The sequence below is a fragment of the Cotesia glomerata genome, linkage group LG6, assembly GCF_020080835.1.
Source record: "Cotesia glomerata isolate CgM1 linkage group LG6, MPM_Cglom_v2.3, whole genome shotgun sequence".
In the NCBI taxonomy this organism is placed as follows: Eukaryota; Metazoa; Arthropoda; class Insecta; order Hymenoptera; family Braconidae; genus Cotesia; species Cotesia glomerata.
The window spans coordinates 18294696-18313803 of record NC_058163.1 but is presented as its reverse complement, the minus strand read 5'-3'; the positions used below and the strand labels follow the sequence as shown (position 1 = coordinate 18313803).

The 19108-nt window shown below is 25.6% G+C and overlaps 1 protein-coding gene across 1 annotated transcript; it reads left to right on the top strand.

Moving 5' to 3' along the window:
• Positions 1-7898: 7898 nt before the first annotated feature.
• LOC123266671 (locomotion-related protein Hikaru genki) lies at positions 7899-18898 on the top strand. The gene is made up of 9 exons (XM_044731035.1): positions 7899-8470; positions 9582-9661; positions 11332-11494; positions 15120-15293; positions 16735-16869; positions 16972-17112; positions 17313-17522; positions 18038-18235; positions 18491-18898. Exons 1-9 carry the CDS (start codon positions 8389-8391, stop codon positions 18694-18696), a joined length of 1389 nt encoding a protein of 462 aa, XP_044586970.1. The 5' UTR covers positions 7899-8388; the 3' UTR covers positions 18697-18898.
• The last annotated feature ends 210 nt before the right edge of the window (positions 18899-19108 follow it).

Here is a 19108-nt window from a genome sequence, read left to right as displayed (position 1 = left end):
TAGTTTTTTAAATAACGTATTCACTTCAAGACAGTTCTGTAATGGCTTTTGCTTTTTTCTACTTAACTTGTTTCGTTTAAATTACAAGGTAGCATTAATAGAAGCAATAAAGTTTGTTTCACCTGAGTTTATTATTTATAATTGTAAAAATACAAAAATTTTAAACATACATTTTTTTGTAATATATTTTTTTTTTCAAAACAATTTATGATATTTTTTTAGTTTTCAAATAATTTAAAAATTCTACATTATGGTATATTTATATGCTTTTTTTTTTAAATATATATTTTGTTAACTTTTTCTAACTATTATAGATTATATTTCAAGTTTTTATTTAATTTATTAAAAAAAAAAAAAATTACTTCAATAGACGCATAATTTACGAGTTTGTAGATTCTGTTTCTAAGTACATACAATGTATAATTTTTTTTATTAATTATTTTTTTATATGCTAGCAGTCTGTTTTCTGTTGACTCTAATTCGGTATAATTACTAAAAATATTATCAACTTTAATGCTTTGATTAAATATAAAGTTCTCTAAAATAATAATAATAATAATAATAACAACAATGTTATTCTTTGGTAATTTTAAAATATTCACAGACTCGTTTCATTTTTTATACTATACTTTTTACATTAGAATGACTAAAAATAAAAAAAAATCTCATTATTTTTAATACTTACATGCACGAATATTTTTTACTACAAAATTTCGAGCAATTAAGAGTACACGCTGGCCGTCTAATTAAAAAAATAAAAACAAAAGCATGTTAAAAAAATGTCTTGGTAGCCGCGTTTCCAGCTCTTCTGACATCATTTAAGTGTAATATTTGATGAGTTGATTGATGTTTTATCGTTTTCCGAAAAAACCTACGAAGAAGATGTCTTGGTAGCCAAGTTCCCAGCTCTTCTGACATCTTTTTTCCTTTACGCACACCAAAAACCCTAATTTTATAATTTATCAACTTCATAATTATTTATAATTAAATTTAAATCATTTATCCATTTTTAGAAATCTCCATTTTTACGAATGTCCATTTTTACTAATTTACATTTTTATGAATGTCCATTTTTACTAATTTCCATTAAAGTAAATATTTTTTTATCGAAGTTCATTTATTTAAATGTTCATTTTTACAGAGTTCATTTTTATTGATGGGCATTTATACAAATGTCCATTTATTCACTTTTCCTAAAATTTAAATATCCATTTTTTCAATTGTTCATAAAATCATATGTTCATTAAATGACTATTCCATTTATTCGATTGTACATTTGTATTTTTAAAAAATTTTATTGATGTCTTTTTATATTATTATCCATTTTCATAAATGTCTATTTAAGAAAATGTCCATTAATCCATTTGTTCATTTGAACTCTTTACCAAATACTTTTATTTCCATTTGGAGATATTTTCAAAAATAGGGATTTCATTTTTTTAAGTTGGCCATAAGTGCAGTTGTACATTTATAATTATTTCCTTTTTTATTAATGTCCATTTATATTAATGTCTAATTTTACTTAAGTACTTTTATTATTATTTCCAAAAAATCAAATGTCCATTTTTAGAAATTTCCATATCCATTTATTCAAATGTCCAAAAATACACATTTCCAATAATACAAAAGTAACACGAACAGGGATAAATTAATGTCGCGCATAGTATATGAAGATCGGTGCTTTAAATTTATTAACAGGCTAGACCATCTTTTTCTCGCTTTGCTTTCACGGAGTTCAACGGACTATCTCTGTCGCACTCCCAACAGCAGAGCAATTGCAGTTTCGATTGGTTTCACGAAACGAATGAAATTTTTGAAAAAAACGCTTTGTGGTAAAATAGTTTATTAAATTATCTATTATCTCTAAAAACGTTTTTTCAAAATTTCCATTCGTTTCGCTAAGCCGATTGAAACTGCAATCACTGGTCTCGGCTGTTAAATCAAAGATAGTTAATATTATAAGGCAGACTACCCGATCCAAATTGTTGGATAATGACTAATTTTTCATTATTATTCCTTCACCATAATATTTTATCGGTATGAGGTCTTATACCATCAGAGAAAATTTAGGTGAAAATAACAATAATAATAGTAATAAGCACTTTTATCAGTCATAAAAAAATAAAATTTTTAATATTTTTAAAAAGTTGCTCTACAACACTAAAATATTACTAGTATAATTGTTACTTAAAAGTTGAAAGTTTGAACTACAAAAAAAATTTAATTTTCATTATATCTAAAATTAATCGACATTACACGACATTACTTCAAGTGCATTAACACTAATTAAATATCATATCAAAGAATTATAATCGATATAGATTCATGGTTTTCCACTAGAAAATTTAATAGATCAATTAGCTCAACTAATTAATTTATACACTATTAATATCTATTGAATCTTCATCAATTACATTATTTATTGTCAAAGCGCAATTTCATTAATGAGCCATTTAATAGTTTCCTTTGGCTTCTCAAATACTTTAAATACTTCATTTATTGTGTCGTATTGCACTGTAACGCCCAAAAATCAATACTTGTAAATTACATTGAACTGAAAATGCATTCAAAAGGTTGAAATTATGTTAAATAATTAAGATCAACTTAAGGCAACTTGTAAGCTAATTCAACTACGAGTAATTAATTATATATTTTTTTTTTCTTTTTTGCTCTTATTAAGTACAAAAAGTTTACGGCTCGTTGACACATTTTTCCTAAACTCGACAACTCTTAAGATGCAAGCAGAAACGTAAAGTCAAGTGTTTCGGTTGTTGACCTTTCGAAAAAAAAAATGCTGACCTTTTTACAATTACTTCCAATAAAAAGCATGCAATAAAAGAAACAAATAATTCAAAATATCAAAGTTGACATTTTATGCAACGTGTCATTAAAAAAAATTAAATAATAATTATTATTATCAGTATTTTGCTGTATTATTTATAATATCAAACTTAATTGTCGAGTCAAGAGCTCACTAATTGGAAAACTTGATATACGTTAATTGCTGTTTATAAAAAAAATAAAAAAAAACGACAAGCCTTTAATAGTTCATGAATTAATTAATATTATGTTTTAGGTCAGCAACGTGGACCAAAAACACACATACAGGATACCGAGCCGTAAATACTATAGATACAAATATTTTCCAGAATCACGATGCCAATACTTTGATATATAAATGAAGTAGCCAACACTATTGCTGATGCCATAAATATATAAATATATAAAAATATCGAATGTTAGAGTATTTTTACCCGAACAACAGTTATAATAGAATTATAATATAAATTTAAAAGACACAAAATGAAGTATAATCAAACTGTAAATGATAAATTAGTTCATTTTAAATTGATACTTGAAAATATTTTTTACTTAGTCAATTCTACTGATTTTTTTTCTCGTCGATTAACTCATTTTTTTTAAGTGAAATTTCTTTTGTAACTTTACTTGAAATTTTTATTGAAGTTTGAATGGTTTGTTCGTTATAATGAAATTATTAATGAAACATATAAATTATCATGAAAAACTGTAAACCAGAAGACTGATCACTTGTACGATGCTTGTATGAATAGAATTAAATACTAAACAACAAAATGAACGGAAAATTACTAATGAAAATTTTACGTATTACGTATTGAATGTGACTTATGACTGATTTTTTAAAAATATTATTTAATAATAATATTATTTTAAATTTGCTCCGATTAAAGATATGTAGCTTACCAGTTTAAGGTTTATGACAGAATTTATGAATTTAAAAATTAAGTCGTTTTTTTTACTTGATACCTGATCTGAAAACTGTGATTTGGCAGTTTAGTGTTTATCTATTATTATATGTACCTCCAAAAGGTATTACAAAAAGCCATGTTCTGCCAATCGCCAAAGGGAAATAATTATTTTAAAAATTATTAAGCGTTTATATTAACAGACTAATGAAAATTAATGAAACTGTATACTAACTTCTTGGCAAATTTACTCAAATTTTTTTTTTAACAATTATAAACCCACCGATTATTATTGTACTTAATTAATTGCATTTAAGTAAATTTAGTTTTTTAATTTAATTTATGATTTTTTAAATGAAAGTCTGATAGACTTAAGATCAAAGTATTAAGGGTGTGATGTGTGTATAGTAACTGTGTAATTAATATAAGAATTTTTGTTTTATTTATTTTTAATTAATTAAAGAAGCCTTGAACGGCAAATCAGGATTTATTGAGTTTTTTTATTCTTCCCAGTTAGTAAATGAAGCTTAAAATTATTTTATTCTATTAAAATATAAAAATATTTATAATACTTATTAAAATGTACATCAAAATAATAACAATGTATTAAAGTTATTAAAAGTAATATTATTGATGTTGAGTAGGATAATATAAAGAAATTAAATTTTGTGACGACATCAAAGAAAAAGTATTTAACAATTAAAGAAAAATAAAATTTTGGTAACAATGTCTAAACAAATTATGATAAATTTTTATTTGACTTTTTATTTTTTTAATTAAATTAAGATAATAAAATGAATATCAATCAGTCTACTGTCAATAAAAAAACTAATATATCTATAAAAAAAAACTGTTTTTTCGGTCAAATCAATTTTATTCATTACCTTTAAGCTATATAAAAATGTTTATAATCTTGGGACAAAACAGAATAATAATTACAATTCATTAATTAAATTGGCTTATTTTATTATGTAACATAAAGTTTCATGATAAGTATTAAATTTTATGTCTAGTATTAAATTAGCTAGTTTGATGATTGTATTTTAATTGGTTGGTTATATAATCGTAAAGATTCATGGTTTTAATTGTAAATTTTTTTAATTAAATTATTAATTTCCGTTTCGTTTTCAAGTTGAATTAATTTTTTGATACAGAAACAATGAAAAATTGTATAATTTTTAATCTTGTGTTTTAGTGAACGGTATAAATGATTATTAAAAACAAAGTTGAATTTTTTTCTGAAACTTGAATTCGTTTTCAAGCATTTTTTTCATAATAAAAGAATAAAACTGGTTATTTTTTATCTTTTATTGCAACCATATACTAAGTTGTCAAAGTAAACAATTATTATAATTTTAATGCCAATTTAGTTAATTTGTTATCGAAAATACAATCTCTACACAAAGTAATCAAAGTCTATTTCTTATAATCGGACTTATTTTCATTAATATTTTTCCCTTTTTCATAAATTAATTTCTGCGTTTTTTAAAAAATCATTACAATTACAAATAATAAACAATATAATAAAATTCCAAATACCTTAATTTGATGAAAAAGTATCAGTAATTTTTATATTTCACTAATTGTTAATTCAAATAAAATCTTACATACAAAAATCCCATTGTGAATAATATATATTTTATAAATAATACATATACTTAGATTCTAATTTAAATATATTTTTTTCCCAAAGACTGAAACGCATATACTATGCGTGACATTAATTTATCCCTGTTCGTGTTACTTTAATATTTACATTAATATATATTAATTTATACATTAATTTATATTTACATTAATATAAATGGACATTAATAAAAAAGGAAATAATTATAAATGTACAACTGCACTTATGGCCAACTTAAAAAAATGAAATCCCTATTTTTGAAAATATCTCCAAATGGAAATAAAAGTATTTGGTAAAGAGTTCAAATGAACAAATGGATTAATGGACATTTTCTTAAATAGACATTTATGAAAATGGATAATAATATAAAAAGACATCAGTAAAAATGGTTAAAAATACAAATGTACAATCGAATAAATGGAATAGTCATTTAATGAACATATGATTTTATGAACAATTGAAAAAATGGATATTTAAATTTTAGGAAAAGTGAATAAATGGACATTTGTATAAATGCCCATCAATAAAAATGAACTCTGTAAAAATGAACATTTAAATAAATGAACTTCGATAAAAAAATATTTACTTTAATGGAAATTAGTAAAAATGGACATTCATAAAAATGTAAATTAGTAAAAATGGACATTCGTAAAAATGGAGATTTCTAAAAATGGATAAATGATTTAAATTTAATTATAAATAATTATGAAGTTGATAAATTATAAAATTAGGGTTTTTGGTGTGCGTAAAGGAAAAAAAATGTCAGAAGAGCTGGGAACTTGGCTACCAAGACATCTTCTTCGTAGGTTTTTTCGGAAAACGATAAAACATCAATCAACTCATCAAATATTACACTTAAATGATGTCAGAAGAGCTGGAAACGCGGCTACCAAGACATCTTCTTCATCGGTTTTCTCGGAAAACGATAAAACATCAATTAGCTCATCAAATATTACACTTAAATGATGTTAAAAAAATGTCTTGGTAGCGAAGTTCATTTATTTAAATGTTCATTTTTACAGAGTTCATTTTTATTGATGGGCATTTATACAAATGTCCATTTATTCACTTTTCCTAAAATTTAAATATCCATTTTTTCAATTGTTCATAAAATCATATGTTCATTAAATGACTATTCCATTTATTCGATTGTACATTTGTATTTTTAACCATTTTTACTGATGTCTTTTTATATTATTATCCATTTTCATAAATGTCTATTTAAGAAAATGTCCATTAATCCATTTGTTCATTTGAACTCTTTACCAAATACTTTTATCTCCATTTGGAGATATTTTCAAAAATAGGGATTTCGTTTTTTTAAGTTGGCCATAAGTGCAATTGTACATTTATAATTATTTCTTTTTTTATTAATGTCCATTTATATTAATGTCTAATTTTACTTAAGTACTTTTATTATTATTTCCAAAAAATCAAATGTCCTTTTTTAGAAATTTCCATATCCATTTATTCAAATGTCCAAAAATACACATTTCCAATAATACAAAAGTAACACGAACAGGGATAAATTAATGTCGCGCATAGTAACTTCATCCATTTTAGTGACTGGATCTGTTTTTTTGTTTTTGACAGAAAGTTAATCTAAAACCTTCAAAGAAGTTAATAATACTATATAATTAGTTTTCAATTATTAAAAGAAAAAAAAAAAATTAAAAATTAACTTGTTATTAAAACTTTAATTACCATAACAATTTTTAAAAAATTAATTTATTTTAAATTTCTTTTGACAATTACATCTGTTAACTGCTTCAAAGAAATTCATTAAAATATACAATAAATCTTAAAATATATTACTACAATTAAAACATCTCATTTATTAAATTTTTTTATTCGTAAATTAAAAACCAATTTACAGTTCTCATTTTTCTGAATTTTTAAGTTTCTTCTTATCCATAAGAACAAATAAAAATCGAAGTGATGAGAGTTTCTTACAAAAGTCCTAATAAATAAATATTATATAATTTAACTCAACGTATTTTTTTCCATTAAAACTTACTTCTCTACTTTCGCAATGACTTTTTTATAGTTGTATAAAAAATACTCTTATACGCAGTAACAATTACAATGAATAAGATGAAAAGGGTAAGAAAGAAGATGAAAGAATAAAAGTGCACTCTTGAAAATTGTTTTGCAGCTGAAAGAAAATTACATAATGGCAGTAAGACTAAGTGGACGTACTAATTGACCCGGTGCATGGTAGTAAGTCTTAAAAGTGATGAAGGAAAAAAAACTAACTATACTTTACTTCACTAAAACTCGACTATAAGTTACTTTGGGGATATAATAGTCTTCAGACTATAGACATGTTACAGATAAGAGTAAGTAAAATTAATACCAGATCAAGATAATCATGATTAATATAAATAATTATTTATAGATAAACATAAAAAACAAAGACTTACACAGATATAACACAGCATCTATAAAAGTAACAAGTAAAAAGGAAAGATATAATAATGAAAATGAATAAGCTGAAGCTGAAGATGAGCGCTTGCGCGAGATGAATTTTCGGCATCGGATTGGAGAATCGAAAAGCTCCTAGGCAAACTCCGTAGACTCGTCGACTGGAGACTGGGGTTATCGCGGTGGTTCGTGGGGGATGAAACTACTATACTACCCTGATACGAGTACCAGCTAGTAGCTTTAAGCTTTACTTGGTTACTTGCTAATATTATATATCACTACACACTAGACTGTATACTCGAAGATAAAACTCTAGTATCTAGTATGCTTAAACATCCACGTCCAGCTAAAGCCAAAAGCTCAAACTCAGTTTCGTTACGGACATCAACGGATGTACCGCGATATTTATTAAATACCATGTAGCTGTTATTATTTATCCACAATTTATTTAACTCCTGTGACTAAGAGGACATATTGTGCCAAATTTTAGATAAGTGACTTCTTATTGTTTATTTATTATTATTTTTATTTATTAGATAATTATCAGTGCGTTAATGCGTTAATGTTATTGATGTGAACTACGTTGAGATTATAATCTACCCACCCATATCTATGATGACTGTTAATCTCAACTCTCTATGGTTTATTATTTTAATAATACCGGGTCTCATCGGCCAAAGTTATGCTAAACAAGGTGAGATATTAATTAATATTATTTATTATTTTTTACATTAATTTGTGATACGGAAAACAGTTGTTTAGTTTTTGTAAATTCAAATAAAATTTAGTATGAAGATTTCAATCATGTTTAGTCTTGACATGCAATTTTGCAATTTTTTATAAAACTGTGAAAGTTTAAATTTAAGTTTAATTTATCACAATTTTCGATAAAAACATGTTGGCTGTTTTTAGTATCATAATTTTTTTATTTTTAATTTAATTGTCATACTTAATTTATTTTGTTGTTTATACTCATTTTTAATTGTTGATGTTTCAGAGTTACAGGTTACTTTTGTAGAAACCGGTTTTTATGATTGAGTTTTAATAATCCTTTGATGTACATTGTTGAAAAACAATGAAATTAGCATTGTCCGCTTTTAACTCGAGTATGTTTATGGGAAAATGAATTATTGGAGAATACGTGTGTATGAAAGCTGGAAGAGCAGGAGCTGGAATAAGCAGCTGATTTAATTATATTCATAAATTACGTTAATGTATGCATATAATAACTTATATACTTTTTAATGGTTTTAGATTTTACTCATTTTCTTTTAAATTAATTAATTACTTTTTCTTATGATGTGTCAACTCCATCAAAATAAAAATTAAGTAATGCCTGTTATCTCATAAATATGTTTTTTCTTATTTAATTTAATTTTTAAATTGAAGAATGATAATTTACAATATAATTATTTTGATTAATATATTTATGATGAAAGAAACAAAATATCTACGGAAATTAACAATGAAAAGCTCTAAGTACTCTCTGACAGCTTAGTGAAGAGTTAGCAGAAGCTCTCTTCGTGAGTGAAAGGGTCATAGACTCTGAAAGTAATGACGGGATGGAAATTCAAAAATAATGAAATAAAAAAAGAGAAACATTAGTTTAGAACCCACATTGTCGAGTTCAAGAGAAACTTGCATAATTGGATTCAAACTTTCGTTTTATCTTCTCTGTTTATTATATTTAATCGTTTTAGGTTTAATCATTATTTCAATTTGAGGGACTAATATTAGTGAATTAAATCTTTCAAAAAGACTTTTTGGTATTTTTTAGTAATAATGAATAATTTTTTTTTTTGCAGATGGCTTGACGAGTTTGGATTGTAAACTGGATGGATTGCATCCTTTCCTCATTATTACATACAAGAATATTACAATAGCAGTAAGTTTTTTATTAAATGAAAAAAATTAGTGCTGTACAATTTGGCCGACTTAACCGGCCAGAAAGTTTAACCACGTTAATTAGTTAATCGGCCAGCTGGTTAATCCAAATTAACCGGTTAAACCGATTTAACCGATTAACTAGTTAACCGGTTAAATTAGTTAAGCGGTTAACTGATTAACCAGTTAAATGGTTAATCGGTTAAATAGTAAATTTACATTTTCCATTATATAAATAATAAATTATTACTAAATCTAATATTTATAACATATTTACACTAATATTTATTTATTTTATGTTTCAATTTAAAATAATTATTTATTATGGACATTTATATAACTGAATGATAATTTTTTTGTTTTTTAATATAATATTATGGGTCATTCCATGTCAAATCGACCAATGGTTGGAATCGACCTCTTTCGATTTGGATAAATTTTGATCAGAAGATTTCTTTTATCATATAACGGAGTTCTGCCAAAGGAAAAAAAATAAAAAAAATTTTTTCAAAAGATATCAAAATTAGAAGATTCGCGATTTTTCCAGTTTTTCAATTTTGATTTTGTGATATCTCGAACGCTATTATAGATACAGGAATGGCCTTTCGTTTGTTTGAAAGCGGACACTTGGGGCTATTGGAAAAAAATATTTGGGAAAATATTTTGAAAAATTCCAAATTTTGAATTTTTGGAAATCGTCAAAAATGACGATTGACATTAAAATTTTGGCTAAATTTTTTTGTATAATTCCTTGTACTGATCTCAAAAGATCCTGAAATTTTTAGAACTGTATTTTTTGTTTTTTTCTAAAATATGAATTTCTGATTAAAAAAAAAGATTTTTTTTTGTTTTTTGCAACTTCTAAATAAGATAAAGTTAACAGATGCATAGTATTGTAATTTTGAGCATTCAAAAATTAAATGCACGACATGGAAATATTAAATAATAAATTAATCAAAACTTTTTTTTATTCTTTGAACGTAATCTTAAAGTCAGGCTTAACGCATGATATGATTCGTTATTTGTCGTTTTTTTTACTTCATTTAAAGTTGTCGACGCCACTTATTGTCTAATTAACATGGAAATAATTTTAAATTTGAGATTGAGCAACATTAATGTGCAGAAATTTGTAAGTGAACAAGTATTCGAAAGAACGAAAAAAAATTGATATTCTCATCACATTTTTACTGATTTTTATTAGAAATTATGTTAAAAAACAAAGAAATTATCATTCAGTTATATAAATGTCTATAATAAATAATTATCTTAAATTGAAACATAAAATAAATAAATATTAGTGTAAATATGTTAAAAATATTAGATTTAGTAATAATTTATTATTTATGTAATGGAAAATGTAAATTTACTATTTAACCGATTAACTATTTAACTGGTTAATCAGTTAACCGTTTAACTAATTTAACCGGTTTACTAGTTAATCGGTTAAATCGGTTTAACCGGTTAATTTGGATTAACTTTCTGGCCGGTTTAGTCGGCCAAATTGTACAGCACTAGTAAATACTCAACTTAATAATAGTAAAAAAACATAATGTGATGTAATATCACATAAATACAGTCTATGAATAGCCAAAATGATGATATACAGATAATAACAAAGTTATATTTTAATATACAACACATTTGGATGACATGATACGATATGTCTTTTAGGCAGACAAGATTACAATCCCACACAGCGAACGTGTTACAGTGAGATGTCGAGAACTAGGAAGGTACAAACTTATCGGTGATCCTTTTCTGCAGTGTCGGAATGGAGAATGGAATAATAAGCCACCTTCTTGTTTACCAACAACTTCCATCTCTAATTACAGCGGTAATAACTCCTCATATTAATTTCATCCACTATTTATTTTTTTATTCGTTTTTTTCGTCATACTTATTCTTTCTACATTATATAGAGTTAAGTAATGATTTTTCTTTTCATTTCATTTTTTTTTTTTTATTTAGTGAAAGTATTTGTGTTTAACAGCTACGAGAAAGTATCAGTGAGAGTAACGACTACCCTTGTCTGTTTTAATTCCCCAAAGAATTGCGGCAGGCAGGAAAACTTAGAATGCCTGTACTAATATACAAGGGGAATTGATACTGACGTCTTCGTAAATTCACTTTCGAAGCACGTACACTTTCGGCATACCTATTCTTATTATTATCTTTTTGGTCTTCCCTATCATCGTACAACATATATATTTGTTGACTAAACCGGGTTGAGGTATAGTAGACATGCTTACTTAGGGATTTAAATTATGTAGTTTTTATTAGTAATGTGACATATTTCGTTATTTTATCATTTTCATTCGGTATTATTTACTTATTTCATAACAATTTACGTATTTTTATTTTTATTTAACAGAATCAGAATTATAGTTTTTAAAACTTCTATTCATACCATTAAGCTATGCTTCGAATTTTAATTTTATTGTACATTGTTTATGAAATTTATTGCTAATTTATATAATTTTAGTGTCCAATCTACTAATTTATCAATAACATCACGACAAAATATTAAATTTAATTTAATAAAAAAGAGTTTTAATCCATTAAAATTTTGCGCCAAGTAAGATGCTTTTCGGCGAATACAATTAAATTAACATATATTAATATTAAAATTACTAAAACAATGATATTACTATAAGCAAAAAGGTCATTAAACTAATAAAAACTTATTATAAAACAAAATAATTCATTACAAAAATGTTCATTCTCGATGTAAATGAGATACGGTGCAATTTTCGTACGAAGTAAAGTATAAGATAAATTTTTGTAATTAAATAACTTTTTTTTTTATTGTTTGTAAGTTTTTTAGTGATAATCATAATTTTTTTTTACTTTAACTGGTCTTAGTTTAAACACATTAATAACAAAAAAAATTTCTTTTACAGCAATATTGGATAAATTATTAAATATAAAACAAACTTATATCAATTTTATTGCTTTCCGTTTTTGCTTATTGCATGCTCTATATTCTAGCCTAAGTCTATATAGACTTATAGAAATAGAGTAGAGTTTTGACTCAATACTGAACTTTTCATGTAAGATGCAAACATATTTTCTCCCGTCAGGGACTAATAAGTGAACATTTCATCGGCTTTGGTTCTGTTTCTAGCAAGATGTTTGTCTCATTTATACAGATTCTGACTTTTACTTGAAACAAATTATGAAAAAACTTCATAGATATGCAGGAATATGATCAATAGGGTAGAAGTACCGTTTGTGGCCACTGTACCATTTATGGCCATTTATTGTTTAAATAACCGGTAGAAATGAATTTATATTAATAAATCATTACAAACTCAATTTGTTTTAATATAAATTTTTTAAAACTCAACAAAAATATGGTTATAATATTGTAATTTTTTGTAAATTAATTCAAATGTTAACTGGCCAAAAACGGTACTTCTACCCTACATATGTACGAATCAAATTATTTGAATTGAGATCCACGAGTTATTTTTTTTTTTTTAATTTCATTTTAATTATCCGATAGTTTTAATAAATTATTAGTCATTAACAGATTCCCATTGATTTATTGAACCAACTTGTGCACAAATAATAAAATAATAAAAATATGATAGAATTTAATAATTGACTTAACGGGGAATCCATTTTCACATTGTAACTCGAAAAGAATAAATAATCACACCCAAAAACAAAAAAAATGTATTTATAACTTGTAAAATACCATGAGAGATTCGTTATCATTTTAAAACATTGTTTTTAATAATAAATGAAGCTTCTAGAACTCATTAATTAATATTTCATAATTTTAATGCACATTGTAATCAAAGAGAATTTAATAATTCCTTTATTTCGCGTTAAAAAACTAACCATAAATTATAACTTTATTTGTTTTTTTGCGCGTGCAGATAATGGTTTACATATTTTGTAATTTGACGTTACTACTGGATATTATTTTATTCAATACAGTAATATTTTTTATTTTTTATTAATTTTGTAACCCATTTTGCCAAGTTTGAAACCATTGTGTAAATAAAATGTATAATTTACGACACAAATAACTATAGCACATTGAAAAAATTATACACGTATTTTTCCGTTTTTTATCGCATCGTGTACATAATTGATAATTTGAATTACTTAAAAGAATAATGTAATAATTATTAATTGAGACAAAAAATTTTATAGAAAGAATACATTTTTAAAAATAATATCAAAATTAAAGGTTTTTTTCTTATTCGGATATTTTTTATTAACAAACAATGTCACATACCTCGCTCGTACTCATTTAATCGTTTAAATCAACAAATTGTAAATATACTTCAAAAGAAACCTAAAAATTAAAAAAATTATTTTAATAAATATTAATTCAATCTGCTTATTCGTATTAACTGATTTCTTTATATACTTACTATGAGATAAAACCATAAACCATAGATTTGGAATTACAACTTGAATAAAGCAGTAAAAATCAGAAAATATTTTTTCAATCCCTAATTATTCAGTAACTCATTAATTGTAAGAATAATTATCAAAGTTAATTTTATGTACTGTGGAGAATAACAAATGACGCCAATAATCATGGTCAAAAAGTGAAAATTACAAGTTTCAAAGATCGGATAAGAAGTGCCAATTCTGCTATTACTTTCTAAATTTAGTTTTTTTCATCGCTAACAAGTTATCTATTCATGAAAAATAAATTATATAGTTTTGTCAAATAAGCAAAAAATTTTATTTTATTAATTTTAAATACTTATCGTGGATATTTTTGAGTTGGGCATTATTTGGCTGTATATTTTGACCTAGAACTTTATAACAGAATATTGAAAAAACGTCACAAAGAAATATATTTTTTTTTTTGGGAAAAGTAATTTACTTTTGTGGAAAAATTAGAATACCTTTACAATTAAACTTTAATTTTTTATAAATTATCTAGGTTCTTTATACCCGTTCTATACAAAAGTTGATTGCATACAAATTTTTCATTTATAATTTTCAATTTATTTTAACGAGAACTTTTCAATATTCCTCGTATGCGAATCTTTATAAAACCACACACAATAATAATCAGTCTTTTATTCATGAGTCACATTACTTGTCAAGGATGAAGTCTGAATTAAAAATCGCTGTGTAGTGACAAAAAAAAAATTGCTATGAAAAAGGGTTGCCGGAGAATAGTGAAAAGAATTACGAAATAACGCCGTGTGCCGTACTAAGAGTGCAGAAACAGCTGCTATTGCTTAGCTATAAAATTGTATGTGTGAGCTGGAACAAAACATCTCGTTTTTATTGTCATAAATAATGTAGGAACCAGTTTAAATTCAAGATATGTTGTTTTGAAGATGGTCCGGTTCACTAGACGCTGGTTAGGACAGATTAATTTTTAAATAGCCTTTTCAAATTAAAAAAATTGTTTTTTTGCTGAAATTAATTTTTATTACTAAACTTAGTTAATTTTTTTTTTTTTTTTTTTTTTTGAACAGAAAATGCCCCACCGACAATATTATTTGGATTACCAACGGGATCAGCAGCAATAGAACCTTCTGGAGCATTAGCAGTATTTCCTGGAAGTATTTTACATCTCGAGTGTTTATTCGCTAGACAGCTGGGTAATCCAGAATGGACGTGGACGTCGACGTTTCGTCAATATCTCACAGGTGAATTTTTTTTTCTTTTACTTTTTCACAACGAAAAGGGTACTGTAAATAATATCCTATACAGAGAGCGCAATTTAAAACCGGAGAAAAAAAATCTTGTAACTATTTCGGTTTTTATGTACTCTAGTTTCTATTGTGCCGAGCAATTTAGTTTCGAGTGCTCGTTCAACTCTTGCTTTTTTTTTAAGTGTAACAATTAAAAAAAATTGCTTTAGAAAGCTTAGACGTTGGAGAGTAGAAAAAAATTACTTTTTTTTTTTTTTTAACTAGTCAATTACATTGAAAAAAAAAATTTTTTTTTTGCTCCAACTTTTTGTATTGATTTCGAAATGAATACTAAACACATTTTTTAGTGTGTTCATTTTTTAAATTTCTCAATACTAAAATTTTTATATTATTAAAGTTTAGTTGAAATTATATCCAACAAATAAGCTTGTTAAGAAAATTTAACGATATGTGAAAGCTAAAGTCAATACCTTTTGGTTAAACTTTCTAAACAAACAAATTTTTTACAAAATTATATAAGAAAAATATATATACATAAACATGTTAAAATCGAATTTTATTTACAAAACTTGGTTTAAGCGAACAAATTAAATCATTGGCTAAAAATCAACAAGCGAACCTGAATATAGAACCAAAATAAATATTTTTAGAGTTCGTAATTTAAAAAATTTCATAATTTCAATAATTCGACATAAATTAAAATAAACGTGAATAAATTTATCTGGTTTTTGAGTATTTGACAAAATAATAAATGTAAACAAATATTTAAAACTGAATAATCTAATACATGAATATCGATAAAGTCGGCCTGAATCGATTGGTTCGGTAACTGTTCGAGCTTTGTAAGTCGAATATGAAAAAGCCAGAGACACGGCTATATCTCACACCAAGTATACGCTCAAACATTGACTTTTAAATTTGTATTTTTCTGATACTCGTATCAACTTAACCTGATAAAAGTTACTATAAATTTTAACGGTAAACTATAAAAAAACAGCTTCTGAAAAGGACGTTAACGTTTTGCTCACAAAGAATCTCAAGCCTTTGATTTGACAGCTTGTCATTAGTTTATTATTAAGCCGCTTCAGTTTCTTCAATCATTCGCCATTAATGAATATTGGGTTCATTTGACCAGGTGACATGGCCAATAAATTAGTTTACGTTGCAAGAAGCTAAATTTACTAGATGACGAAAAATGGACATCAAAAAGAAACAAAATACATACACCTGCTTTGATAAGTTTTTGTCCCTCAGGTTCTTCTATTTATTTTTTTAAACTGCATAAACATACGCTAAACTCTTTTTATATTACCTATAAATATTTCAGCGGATTGTTCTAAAAAAGCAAGAAATCATTTACATCGTGTTCTTCATCAAATATTGAAAATTATTAAAAAATTCCTCAATCGACAGATAATAAAATAATAAATTTCAGGCTGGGCAATTGCTGCATCGGAAAAAGATTGGAAATACAGATTATCGATATACTACGTCAAAAATCAAGATTCTGGAGTTTATACTTGTTCGACGCCGAAAGGTTTGACTAATTCAATCCGCATACACGTTATAGGTAAAATTTATTCATTTAAATACAATATTCAAACAAGTTATAGAAGTTATGAAAAGATTTCTTATTCTTGTGATTTATTGATTTACTTTTATCTTTTTACAGACTTACATTGCCCTACATTGACAGTTGCTTCGCCAATGATCTCAAGAATTCAAGGAACAAGAATGGGACATAAAGCAGAATTCGAATGTCCAGATGGTTACAGACTCGAAGGACCTCAACGTTTGAATTGTCAATACAACGGTCAGTGCATTCTTTACTTTTTCGGTAAATGATATAATTCATACAATGAAAATTTGGTGTTAAATATTTTATGACAAATTATGCTTTTGATCAATATAATTATAACGGTATTGACAAACATAATTAATAAATTATAACTATGATTATGAGTATATATTGTATATTCGGTTGTATAATGGAAAATTAAATTAATATTACAGGAAAATGGTCAAGTGAAGTACCACACTGCGAGCCAATACTTTGTCCGCAAATAAACGTAACAAACCCTCGACTACAAGTATTAGCGTACAACAATACTGTTGGGGGTAGAGCGTCTTTTGATTGTATGTGGGGTAATAATCTAATCGGTGAAGCAACAATTATTTGCAGAGATGACGGAAAGTGGAGTTCTCCGCCTCCTCATTGCTTTCGTAAGATTAACTTTATTTATTTTACTATTTATTGTGAAATTTGTATTTTTACATGTCAGGGAATAATTAAAAATAATCGAACCATCGAAAATATTTTATTAATTTCTCAGAGATTATATTTTTAAAATTAGGAAGTATTATCAATCTCTTTCATAAATTAAGTTAAAGTTTTGTGACGTCAAGTGAGATTTTATGATGTCGTATGGCGTCATATTCTGATAATTTAATTAAAATGAATTTTCTCTGAAACGCTTTGCGTAATGAGATGTCAGCAAATAAATTGATAACTTTGTTTTTTAGTAACCGAGATTTCTAAACATAATAATAATTTTGTATCAATACGACCTAATTACCAATACGTATCAATTCAGGCAATGTGAATAGAATTATGTACATAGACTATTGAATAGTAGTATAAATTAATATTTTCTCTTCATATAACTTGAATTAGAGTGTATTATTAATCTGACAATATCGACGTAAATTAATAACATTTCTTCTCTATTTGTTCTAAGAAATAATTTGCCGGCTGCCAGCTATACCGAAAAATACAAAAATTATAGAAGATCGATCAAGTTCTGGAAAGAAACGTGTCCGTGTAAAGAAAGTAGGATCTCTTTTGAGGTTTGCGTGTCTGCCTAGTCATCAACTGATTGGTGAAGCATCAATTATCTGCATGGAAAATGGAACGTGGTCACACGATCCGCCTCAATGTAACTTTTTATTTTCAAAGTTTAATCAATCTTTAAAGTTTTCCGTCAAAGAAATCTTTAATAAACTTTATAATTACTTAATTCAACAGATGAACTATTCAATTTTATATTCATCCAATTATTTTTATATTTACATCAGATATTTTATTTTAATTAATAAAAAAATTTATCTTGTAAATATTTTTTTTATTTGTTTTTAATTTTTATTATAATTTTTTATTATATATTTACAGTTGTAAATATTTACTGTTTCAGGTGAAGTAAGATGTCCGTATCCAGGCGACCCACCACATGGAAAAATAGCCCCGCTGAAATTTTGGTACAAACCTGAAGACACTATTCAAGTAACTTGTTCACCTGGGTACGTAACACCTCTCGAACCAGTTAAAAGGCCTACTTGTCGCGAAAACGGTATGTGGAGTGGACCACCCCCTCCTTGCCGCTCTTATCGCGATGTATGAAAACCTCAAATATTAATTTTTTATCACCAAGGATAAAATTACATCGCAAACTAATAACAAGTTTGCTGTTAAATCACTTTGCCGTCACGGCATAAATTTATGAAAAAAAATTACCATTCTGATTAAAGTATAACAATGTGAAAAATGTTTTCCACTAAAAAAACTAATGATTATAATAATAAGAATAAGAAAGCGATTTAAATGCTGTTGTTTTTATTGATAATATCGATTTGATATTTACAATATTCTTATTTTAATTAAGCACTCATAAGTTATCAACTATTCAGTAATTATTTTTATAACAATTTATTAGCATTTGCATCTAATCAAACATTTATATATGAAAAAATAAAAAAATGTTCTTTAAAAATATCAGGTTATTCTGAATTTTTCTTAAAGAAACTCCAAGCAA